Source organism: Pelophylax lessonae (assembly GCF_965119305.1).
Source record: "Pelophylax lessonae genome assembly, chromosome: 9".
Taxonomy (NCBI): Eukaryota; Metazoa; Chordata; class Amphibia; order Anura; family Ranidae; genus Pelophylax; species Pelophylax lessonae.
In genome coordinates, this window is record NC_138776.1 from 41,363,368 (window position 1) to 41,375,392 (window position 12,025).

The window sequence follows — 12,025 nt, forward strand, 5'->3', positions numbered from 1 at the left end:
AATCCTCATCCCCTCCCGACTGACGTCAGTGGGGAATCCTCAGCCCCTCCCGACTGACGTCAGCGGGGAATCCTCAGCCCCTCCCGACTGACGTCAGCAGGGAATCCTCAGCCCTGCCTGACTAAGGTTAGTGGTAAATCCTCATCCCCTCCCGACTGACGTCAGCGGGGAATCCTCAGCCCCTCCCGACTGACGTCAGCGGGGAATCCTCAGCCCCTCCCGACTGACGTCAGCGGGGAATCCTCATCCCCTCCCGACTGACGTCAGCGGGGAATCCTCAGCCCCTCCCGACTGATGTCAGCGGGGAATCCTCAGCCCCTCCCGACTGACGTCAGCAGGGAATCCTCAGCCCTGCCTGACTAAGGTTAGTGGTAAATCCTCATCCCCTCCCGACTGACGTCAGGGGGGAATCCTCATCCCCTCCCGACTGACGTCAGCGGGGAATCCTCATCCCCTCCCGACTGACGTCAGTGGGGAATCCTCAGCCCCTCCCGACTGACGTCAGCGGGGAATCCTCAGCCCCTCCCGACTGACGTCAGCAGGGAATCCTCAGCCCTGCCTGACTAAGGTTAGTGGTAAATCCTCATCCCCTCCCGACTGACGTCAGCGGGGAATCCTCAGCCCCTCCCGACTGACGTCAGCGGGGAATCCTCAGCCCCTCCCGACTGACGTCAGCAGGGAATCCTCAGCCCTGCCTGACTAAGGTTAGTGGTAAATCCTCATCCCCTCCCGACTCACGTCAGCGGGGAATCCTCAGCCCCTCCCGACTGACGTCAGCGGGGAATCCTCAGCCCCTCCCGACAGACGTCAGCAGGGAATCCTCAGCCTCTCCCGACAGACGTCAGCAGGGAATCCTCAGCCTCTCCCGACAGACGTCAGCAGGGAATCCTCAGCCTCTCCCGACTGATGTCAGCGGGGAATCCTCAGCCTCTCCCGACAGACGTCAGCAGGGAATCCTCAGCCCTGCCCGCTGCAGGCAGGCGGGGAAGAGGAGAGAGCCAGCGGGTCATGTGAGCAGCCCTCGGTGCTCTGAAAACTGGTAAAGAACAGCTTATTTTTTTTAAAACACAGATACAGGGGCACACATGATTATTAAACAGACCAGACAGGATGGTATGAAGTTGCTTAAAGAGGAAGTTAACCCTAAAAAAAAAAAAAAAAAAAAAGAAGGAGAAAAAAAAAACCTGAAAGACAAAGGCATAATGAGCTAGTATGCATCACATACTAGCTCATTATGAAGTACTTACCTTAGAACAAAGCCCCCGCAGTGCCGCCCGCTCAGAGACAGGGCGGCCCACATGTCTGGCCATCCTGCTTTCTTGTTCGCGTCCTCCGGCCATCTGATTGGTCGGAGGCGCGATTACATCACTTCCGCGCATTCGCACGGGACCCGCCGGTCACGGCACTGGGCTCTGAAGGAACGGCACGGGTGGTCGTTCCTTCAGGGCGCATGCACAGATGACGTCATCGGCTGCATCCAATGTAAATATCTCCTAAACGGTGCAAGTTATAGCACCTATAGGTAAGCCTTATTATAGGCTCACCTATAGGCAAAAGACTTTAAAGTGGGAAGTTGAGATTCCAGGGGGGGGTGCACATGACCCCCCCCCCCCCCCCACTTGCGGACGCCCATGCCAGGCGGCCATATTGCATTGCATTTTTCGAAAATTACAGAACTGTCTTGCACAGTTTTAGCGAATCTCCTCTCCTCTACCGAAGCGGCTTATGCTGATTTCCCTGCACGCTGTGAGCTTCTCTATATGTGCATTAGAAGCTGCAGCAAGTCAGATACGGCCCATCTCATTTCCTGGCTGGAGGATCATTTAGCCCTTTCCTCTCCAGCCTGACTGTACTTGGTCCGCCCCTTCCATTCACTGGATTTCAGTTTGTTTAGTCATTTAGATTCAGGAAACTTTATTAATCCCAAAGGGAAATTATTAAATGGAGGCTCAGCATCACATGTAGGCATTACCCAAGGTGGACTGCATGCAAATTCAGCCTGCCTAGGAATGCCCCCCCCCCCCCCAGACTAACATCCACCCATCAAGGCATTTTGATATTTGCATAACTCCTCCCAAGAGTCAGCCGGTATCAGGGCTGAGGGATCTTAAAGTGATTGTAAAGTCTCATTTTTTTTCTCTATTAAAATAACAAACATGTTATACTTACCTGCTCTGCAGTTGATTTTGCACAGAGCAGCCCAGATCCTCCTTTTTTTGGGTCCCTGGCTGAAGCTTCACGACCCTCCCTCCTGTCGAGTGCCCCCACAGCAAGCATCTTGCTATGGAGGCACCCGAACAGAGCCACAATTCCATGTATGCATTCAGACACAGAGCTGCTGTTCAGGCCCCACCCCCTCTCTCTCTCCTGATTGGGTAACAGACTTTGATTGACAGCAGCGGGAGCCAAAGGTATCACTGCTGTGTCTCAACCAATCAGGAGAGAGAGTCTTGGATGGCTGAGGCACTCATAGACATTGCTGGATAGAGAGGGGGCTCAGGTAAGTATTAGGAGGGGCCAAGGGTGGCTGCTACACAAAGAAGGTTATTTATCCTAATGTATAGAATGCATTAAGATAAAAAAGCCTTCTGTTTTTAGAACCCCTTTAAGAGGCAGGGTGCTAAGATGTTTCAGGAAGCTGTGTACAGCACCCTGCCAGCCCCTCCCACCAGCCATGGTCTGCCTGCATTGCATAGAGAATCATAGAGACCCAGTGATGATGTTATTGAGGCTAAAATAAGGTATGTGACAAAAGTAGAAAGCCTTTATTTAAAAATCTCATTAGCATGTTGATGATGGGGGGGGGGGGGGGTTCAGGGAAGGAAAAAGATTAAAGTGTTACTAAACCCACAACAGTAAAATCAGTCTGTACGTGCAGTAAAGAGCGCTTGTTATAATCACTGTGGAACCTAAGGGGTTAATCCTCTGCATTGTGTATAATGGCTGTTTGATCCTGTCTTCTCTGATCTTCCTCTTCATATACTGTCTCCAAAAATTAAACCTGATATTTACAGAGCCAGGGGACAGGCTGCGCATGCGCAGTCTGGTGTGTATTGCCAGAGGGTTTTTTGGGAGGCACTCAGGGAGGGTGCATGTGATCAGCGCAGGGCCAATCAACACTGTCCAGACAGAGGATCAGGGGAGAATGAAAACTCCTCCTACAAGCTTTACTAGGAACTGATAGAAGTCACAAGACTGCAATATACTGCTGATGAGAAAAGATATTTAGCAGTTTATATTTTACTAAAATAATTGCATTTCCATGTTCTGTGTACTGTGGGAGACCACATATAGTGACTGCAGGCTCCTGGGTTTAGTAACACTTTAAGCTTCAGTTTAAGGAAAAAAAAAACAATAAGTTCTTCCAGAATCATTTGGAGATCATTTTGGGATCTATTTAAAAAAAAAAATGCATAGCCAGTTGTCCAATAGATTTGCATGTACATTTGTTCGGTGTGAATTGTCCAAAAACAAATATTCTTTAGGCTACATTCTATTCTGAACAAATGTTGTTTTATTATGGGCAATTGTAAAATACTGCTTTATGGCCACTAGATGGAGCTGAGGAACACAGGAAAAACAAACGCCTTTTAAAAAAGTAATTGTAATGTAACAGTCTTACACAATAAAGGTATGAGAATGTAAAATGTGCATTGGAATGTTGGAAGGCTCTGGATGCAGTTGAGTGTCACTGTAGGGGATGATAGAATTTGTGAAGTGGATTGGGGACTCTGCAGCAGACTTAGTGGTCCTGTAGGGCAGTGGTCCTCAACTCCGGTCCTCAGGGCACACTAACAGGCCGGATTTTAGCTATTACTTTGGGGAGATGCAGACTAGAATACTGCAATCACTTAGCAGCAAATGATATCACCTGGGATGTATTTCAGTTCTCTTACAAACCTGGCCTTGTAGTGGGCCCTGAGGACCAGGGTTTAGGACCACTGCTGTAGGGGATGACATTTCTAGAGGGGGCTGGGGGGGGGGGACACTGTTGGAGGCTGGGGGCACTATGGATGACTAGAGGTTCTACAGGAGGCTGGGAGACACTGTGGGAGGCTGGGCAGCACTGTAGGAGGTTGAGGGTCAATGTGGAGGTCAAGGGCTCTAAAGGAAATTGGGGCACCAGGGGCCACTATGGCAGGTTGGAGGACACTATGGAAGCTTGGAAACACTGTGGGAGGTTGGATGGTGCTGTGGAGTGTTGGAGGGTCTGCAGCAGGCTGGGGGACACCATAGGGGGCTGAGAGATAATGTGGGAGGCTAAGGAGTTTGGAGGCACTAGGGGCCACTATGGAAGGTTGAGGGCCACTATGGAAGCTGGGAGGCACTGTGGGAGGTTGGAGGACACTGTGGAGTGTTAGAGGGTCTGCAGCAAGTTGGGGGACACAGTGGGAGGCTGGGCAACAATGTGGGAGGATGGGGGGGGGGGTCACTGTGGACGCTTGGGGCTCTAAAGGGGGCCTGGGGACGCTAGGGGCCACTATGGCAAGTTGAAGTTGAAGGCCACCATAGAAGCTGGGAATCACTGTGGGAGGTTGGAGGGCACTGTGGAGTGCTAGAGGGTCTGCAGCAAGTTGGGGGACACAGTGGAAGGCTGGGCAACAATGTGGGAGGCTGGGGGGGCCCTGTGGAGACTGGGGGCTCTAAAGGGGCACTAGGGGCCGCTATGGCAGGTTGGAGGCTACTATAGAAGCTGGGAAGCACTGTGGGAGGTCATAAGGCACTGTGGGACATCGTGGGAAGCTGAGAGACAATGTGGGAGACTGGGGGCTCTGAGGGAGCCTGGGGGCACTAGGGGCCACTATAGAAGGCTGGGGGATACAGTGGGAAGCTGTGGAGTGCTAGAGAGTCTGCAGCAAGTTGGGGGACACAGTGGGAGGCTGGGCAACAATGTGGGAGGAAGGGGGGCACTGTGGACGCTTGGGTCTCTAAAGGGGGCCTGGGGATGCTAGGGGCCACTATGGCAATTTGAAGGGCACCATAGAAGCTGGGAATAACTGTGGGAGGTTGTAGGGCACTGTGGAGTGCTAGGGGGTCTACAGCAAGTTGTGGGACACAGAGGGAGGCTGGGCAACAATGTGGGAGGCTGGCGGGCACTGTAGATACTGAGGGCTCGATGGGGGCCTAGGAGCACCAGGGGCCACTATGGAAACTGGGAAGCACTGTGGGAGCTTGGAGGGCACTGTGGAGTGCTGGAGGCTGTACAGCAGGCTGGGGGTACAATGGGTAGCTGAGGAAGGTTGGGGGGTTCTGAGGGGTCATGGGGGCACTAGGGGTGACTATGGAAGGTTGGGGGACCACTACGGAAGCTGGGAGGCACTGAGTGAGGATGGAGGGCACTGTGTAGTGCTAGAGGGTCTGCATCAAGTTGGAGGACACAGTGGGAGGCTAGGGATGCGGTGGAACCTGGGGGTTTTAAGGTCCACTATGGCAGGTTGAAGGACACTATGGAAGATGGGAAGCACTGTGGGAAGTTGGAGGGCACTGTGGAATTCTGGAGACCCTGTAGCAGGTTGGAGGACACAGTGGGAGGCTGAGAGAGATTTGGGAGGCTGTGGTACTAGGTGGACCCTAAGAGAGATTGAGGGACCACTATGGAAGCTGGGAGGCACTGTGGGGGGGTTGGAGGGCACTGTGGAGTGCTAAAGGCTCAGCAGCAAGCTGGGAAACACAGTGGGAGGCTGGGGGGCACTGTGGAGGCTGGAGGTTCTGAGAGGGTAGGCATGTTTTGCCTACAACTGTCGGGTCTGAAAACCATCCCCATCTCCCATCTTAGGTATAATTTGTACTCTGCCAAGTTGAATGCACCTCACTGTTGTTCCCAAGCCACCAAACGTAGGTCAGGGTCCCCACATTGCTCGGCCACAGCACCACCGACGCGTTCACTTCTTTGTTCTTCGTGGTGACGAAGGGCAGCACGAGATGTATGTGCTCCAAGGGAGCTGTAGAAAAAGGAGAAAAGCATTTTTTATTTGTCACATTAATCTTACATCGATACATGATAAAAACACCACAGCTGGTAGTTAAGACTTAAAATTAGGGCCCAGAATGCAATGTATCAGTGTGAAATGCTACATAACCAGAGAAATGTGCAGAGCTTAAAAAAAGTGTTCCAAAATTATCACTTTTTATACGCTGCAACATTGCCCTCTGCTGGTGGTCCAACAAACTACATGCACGGCTTATTTATTTCATCACAATATGGGTATTCAGACTTTTCATGGACCTTAAAACTGCATTCTGTGCCAATCCACCACCACTTGGAGCAAACCTATCATTCTGTGTAACAAGTGTGGATGGACAGATCAATAGGGAGGAAGAAGAGAGTAGGAAATGAGATATGAAGGTACAGAGTAGAGATGAAGGAGGCATAGATAGAGGGAAAGAAGGATGCAGCGAGAGGGAAAATAGACAGAGCACGAAAGAGTAAGAAAGAGGGATGGAGAGAGAGAGAGAGAGAGAGAGAGAGAGAGAAGGAGGGATAGAGAAAGAGAGGGAAGAGGGAGGGGTGGAGGAAAAGAACAGGGAGAAAGATATGGGGGGGGGGTGGAGTAACAGAGAAGAGGTAGAGAGGAAAAGAAAGTGGGAGGAAAGAGTGAGGGAGAGAAGAGGGATCAAGGAATGAAGAGCAGGAGGGAAGAGTGAGAGAAGGACGAAGAGAGGGAGAGAAAAGGGAGAGAGGGATAGAGCAACGGAGGGCAAAAGCAGAGGTAGAGATGGATGGAGAGATTGAGAGAAGAGGGAGAGAGGAGGGAAGGAGAGAGAGAGAGGTGAAGAGAGGGAGAGAGATACAGCTAGGGAGAGGAGAGGGAGAGAGAGATAAAGAAGAAGGGAGAAAGGGATGAAGAGAGAAGGGGCGAGAGGGATGGAGAGTGGGAGAGAAGAGTAAGAGAAGCAGGAAGAGAGAAGGAAAGAGGGATGGAAAAGGGTGAGAGGGATGAACAAGGGGAGAAAGGGTTGGAGAGGATGAGGGAAGGGTAAGAGAAGGATGATGAGAGGGAGAGAAGGATGCAGAGAGGGAGTGAAGAAGGAGAGGGATGGAGAGAGGGACGGAAAAGTGAGAGAGGGATGGGGAGTGGGAGAGAAGAGGGAGATAGGGAAAGAAGAGGTAGAGAGGGATGGGAAAGATGGAGAGAGAGAGAGAGAGAGGTGAGCAGAGGGAGAGAAGAGGTGTAGGTGAGAAGTATGGAGAACAGGAGGGAGAGAAGTATGAACAGTGGGAGAGAAGAGGGAGAAGAATGAAGAGAGGGAGGGATGGAGCAAGAGAGGACAAAGGAAGAAGGGTGGAGAGAGGGAAAGAAGAGGTAGAGATGGATGGGGAGATTGAGAGAAGAGGGATGAAGAGTAAGAGGGAAAAGTGAGGGGAGGATGGATAGAGGGAGTGAAGAGGTAGAGAGACGGGGAATAAGAGAGAGAGATAGAAGGGGGGGGGGGGGGGGAGAAACACAAAGGGAGACAGAAGAAAAAGAGAGGGAAGGAGGAGGGATGACGAGGGGGAGAAAATAGAGAAAAGGATGGAGAGAGGGAGAAAAAAGGAGAGGGGGAATGAGCAAGAGAGGGCAAAGAAGAAGGATGAAGAGAGGGAAAGAAGGAGGGAAGGAGTGTGACAAAGAAATGAAGAGAGGGAGAGAGGGATGGAGTGAGGGAGGGAAGAGTAAGAGAAGGATGAAAAGAGGGAGAGAAGAGAAAGAGGGAGAGAGGGATGGAGTGAAGGAGGGGAAAGGGATGGAGAGCAGGAGGGAAGAGTAAGAGAAGGATGAAAAGAGGGAGAGAAGAGGGAGAGGGATGGAGAGTGGTAGGGAAGAGTAAGAGAAGGATGAAGAGAGGAAGAGAAGAGAGAGAGGGATGGAGAGAGGGAAATAGGAGGTAGAGAGGGATGGAGAGGTTGAGAGAAGAGGGAGATGGAGAGAGAGAGAGATAAAGAGAGGGAAAGAAGAGGAAGAGAATTATGGAGAATGGGAGAGAAGAATGAGAGAAGTATGAACAGTGGGAGAGAAAAGGAGAGATGTAGGGAAATGGAGAGAGGGATGGAGCAAGAGAGGGCAAAGGAAGAGGGATGGAAAGAGGGAAAGAAGAGGTAGAGATGGATGGAGTGCCCACCAATTCTATTGACTATAGGGTATAAGGTATAAGAAAGAATTCTTTCAGCTCAAACCTTTTTTGAAGAAGGGGACAAAAACAGGCATTTGTGAAGCACAATCGCCAAATCCCAGACACTATGAAGATCTTTATCATTGTATAGTTGTTTTGACAATCAAGATCTCCATGGATGGCTGAGTAAGGTTACCGTGCCCCCTTTTAGGAGAAGTAGACAGAAAGTTGTTGAATGCCCCTATAAATTTAGAAGACCTACAGATAGCAGTCTCACCTTTTCCCAATACAAAGGCCCCTGGAAGGGACGGGTTACCCATAGAGCTATATAAAACTTTTGGAGATATACTCCTTCTGAAGTTACTTTCTACAGCAGGAGAGGCTGAGGAATCCGGTAGACTTCCTCAATCTATGTATGAAGCAATAGTTGTGGTGTTATTAAATTTAGGGAGAGATCCGACTATAGCAGACTCTTATAGACCAATATCATTATTGATGACTGATCTTAAAATCTTGTCCAAAGTATCTGTCTAAAGTTATAGCCAAATCAGTGCATCCAGGCCAATCAGCAGAGGTTACTGCTGTGAACATTCGTAGGCTACATTTGAATATTCAAATTCCACCACAAAATGCTGGTAATAGAGCTATATTATCCTTAGATGCCACTAAATCATTCAATAGTGTGGAGTGGCCCTATTTATGGTGTGTTTTAAAGAAATGTAATTTAGGGGACGAATTTATAACATGGGGTCAAATTGCTATATCAAATCCCTACAGCTTGCTTTAGAATGAATAATAACTTATCAACTCCGATAATGTTAAATAGAGGCACTAGATAGGGATGCCCAGATGCTCAGAGCATTGACTGCTCCCTCCCCTCGCAGTGACAGAACCGCGCCCACCCCACAGTGGTAGAACTCCAGGGGCTAGTCTCAAGTGCGACTTCTGTGACCCTGGTAGTTCCGCCACTGGTCTAGGGCATGACTCGATGTTCGCCGGCACCTCGCAATTGTTTGGGAAAGAGGCAGATCACCGTGAAAGGAGAAGATGGAGACCTTGTGTTTCTGCTAAACAGAAACACAAATCTCTGTTTTCCCCCAGTCAAAGCACCACCCCCACACAGTTAGCAAGCACTCCCAGGGAACATAGGTAACCCTTTGATCTCCCCTGATGTTAACCCCTTCCCAGCCAGTGTCATTAGTACAGTGACATATATGTAGCACTGATCACTGTATTAGTGTCATTGGTCCCCAAAAAAGCGTCAAAAGTATAAGTTAGTGTCCAATTTGTCCGCTGCAATGTCACAGTCCTGCTAAAAATCGCTGATCACTGCCATTACTAGTAAAAAAAAAATAAATAAATAAAAAGTCCCATAGTTTATAGACGCGATAACATTTGCGCAAACCAATCAATATACGCTTATTTGGATTTTTTCTTTTACCAAAAATATGTAGCAGAATACATATTGGCCTAAATTGATGAAGAAATTAGATTTTTAAAAATTTTTAGTGGATGTGTTTCATAGCATAAATTAAAAAAATATATATATTTTTTTATAATTGACAGTCTTTTTTTGTTTATAGCACAAAAAAAAAAAAAAAACGCAGAGGTGATTTAATACCACCAAAAGAAAGCTCTGATTGTGGGAAAAAGAGGACATCCATTTTATTTGGGTACAGCGTCGCATGACCGCGCAATTGTAAGTTAAATTTACGCAGTGCCGTATCACAAAAAATGGCCTGGTCAGGAAGGGGGGTAAACCTTCTGGAGCTAAAGTGATTAACAACCAGCTGTTCTTCACAAAGAATTCGGATCGTTTGATACATTTTCAACTGATTCGAATGTGAATCCATTCGGAAAATTTGGTATTCCTTAGAAAACAAGTAAATGAAACAAAACAAATTTTAACAAAATTTCGTTATTGTTATTCTGAGATTCGGATGCATCTGAATCTCCAAATAATCAAAAATTTGTCTAAATTTAGATTCAGTGCGAAACAAATTGCACGTGTCTAGAAGGGAGAGCCGCAATATTAGGACACCAGATCTCCAGCCTGAAGATCAGATCTCCAGCCTCCATAAGGCAGAGAGCAGAACTAGGAGTTTTGAGAAGCACACTGGATGTTTTGAACATGGCTGTTAGGCAGCAATGTTTTTTTGGTTATTTTTATTTCTGCCTCTAAATGCCACTCCATGTTAGCCTATGGATCTATGCCAACCTACTGCCAGCTCATTGAGGAGCAGTGGTGTAAACAGGGCTTTTTTTCTCAGAAAATAGGTGCAGGAACTCAACCACGCCCTCCCACCTCCCAAAACTCCCTCCCCCTACACACACACCCTCATAGCTGCATCAAATAGTGGCTGTGGTCCTACAAGGGCATTAAATACCAGGAGTGCATTACATACAGAGTGCAGAGTTCAGGTGTGCGCTACGTGCAGAGTTTGGGGATGCATTATGTAAAGAGTGCAGAGTTCAGGGGTGCGCTACGTGCAGAGTTCGGGGATGCATTATGTACAGAGTGCAGTGTTCAGGGGTTCGCTGCATACAGAATACAGGGTTTAGGGGTGAGCTACATACAGAGTGCAGAGTTCAGGGGTGCGCTAAGTGCAGAGTTCAGGGATGCATTATGTACAGAGTGCAGAGTTCAGGGGTGCGCTACATGCAGAGTTCGGGGATGCATTCTGTACAGAGTTCATGGGTGCGCTACGTGCAGAGTTTCGGGGATGCATTATGTACAGAATGTAGAGTCCAGGGGTGCGCTACGCTCAGAGTTCGGGGATGCATTATGTACAGAGTGCAGAGTTCAGGGGTGCGCTGCATACAGAATGCAGAGTTTGGGGGTGAGCTACATACCGAGTGAAGAGTTCAGGGGTGCGCTTTGTGCAGAGTTTGGGGATGCATTATGTACAGAGTGCAAAGTTCAGGGGTGCGCTACGTGCAGAGTTCAGGGGTGCGCTATGTGCAGAGTTCGGGGATGCATTTATGTAAAGAGTGCAGAGTTCAGGGGTGAGCTATGTGCAGAGTTTCAGGGATGCATTATGTACAGAATGCAGAGTCCAGGGGTGCGCTATGCTCAGAGTTCGGGGATGCACTATGTACAGAGTGCAGACTTCAGGGGTGCGCTACCTTCAGAGTTCGGGGATGCATTATGTAAAGAGTGCAGAGTTCAGGGGTGCGCTATGTGCAGAGTTCGGGGATGCATTATGTACAGAGTGCTGTGTTCAGGGGTTCGCTGCATACAGAATGCAGAGTTTGGGGGTGAGCTACATACAGAGTGAAGAGTTCAGGGGTGCGCTTATTGCAGAGCTCGTGGATGCATTATGTACAAAGTGCAGAGTTCAGGGGTGCGCTACATGCAGAGTTCGGGGATGCATTATGTAAAGAGGTCAGAGTTCAGGGATGCATTATGTAAAGAGTGCAGAGTTCAGGGGTGCGCTACATGCAGAGTTTGGGGATGCATTATGTACAGAGTGCGGTGTTCAGGGGTTCGCTGCATACAGAATGCAGAGTTTGGGGGTAAGCTACATACAGAGTGCAGAGTTCAGGGGGTGCGCTTTGTGCAGAGTTCGGGGATGCATTATGTACAGAGTGCAGAGTTGAGGGGTGCGCTACGTGCAGAGTTCGGGGATGCATTATGTACAGAGTTCAGGGGTGCGCTACGTGCAGAGTTCGGGGAGGCATTATGTACAGAGTGCAGAGTTCAGGGGTGCGCTACGTGCAGAGTTCGGGGATGCGTTATGTACAGAGTTCAGGGGTGCGCTACGTGCAGAGTTTGGGGATGCATTATGTACAGAGTGCAGAGTTCAGGGGTGCGCTATGTGCAGAGTTCAGGGGTGCGCTGTGTGCAGAGTTCGGGGATGCATTCTTTACAGAGTGCAGAGTTCAGGGGTGCGCTACGTGCAGAGTTTCGGGGATGCATTATGTACAGAATGCA

At 49.2% G+C, this 12,025-nt stretch overlaps 1 protein-coding gene across 7 annotated transcripts in view; it reads right to left on the minus strand.

The window, feature by feature from the left end:
• The window catches only part of SORCS1 (sortilin related VPS10 domain containing receptor 1), a 1,084,285-nt gene that overhangs the window by 118,584 nt on the left and 953,676 nt on the right, over positions 1-12,025 (minus strand). For all 7 annotated transcript variants that reach the window (XM_082267343.1, XM_082267340.1, XM_082267339.1 and 4 more), the window contains one exon: positions 5,809-5,942. In XM_082267343.1, the coding sequence (XP_082123469.1) occupies positions 5,809-5,942 (134 nt within the window). The remainder of the gene's footprint in view (positions 1-5,808; positions 5,943-12,025) is intronic.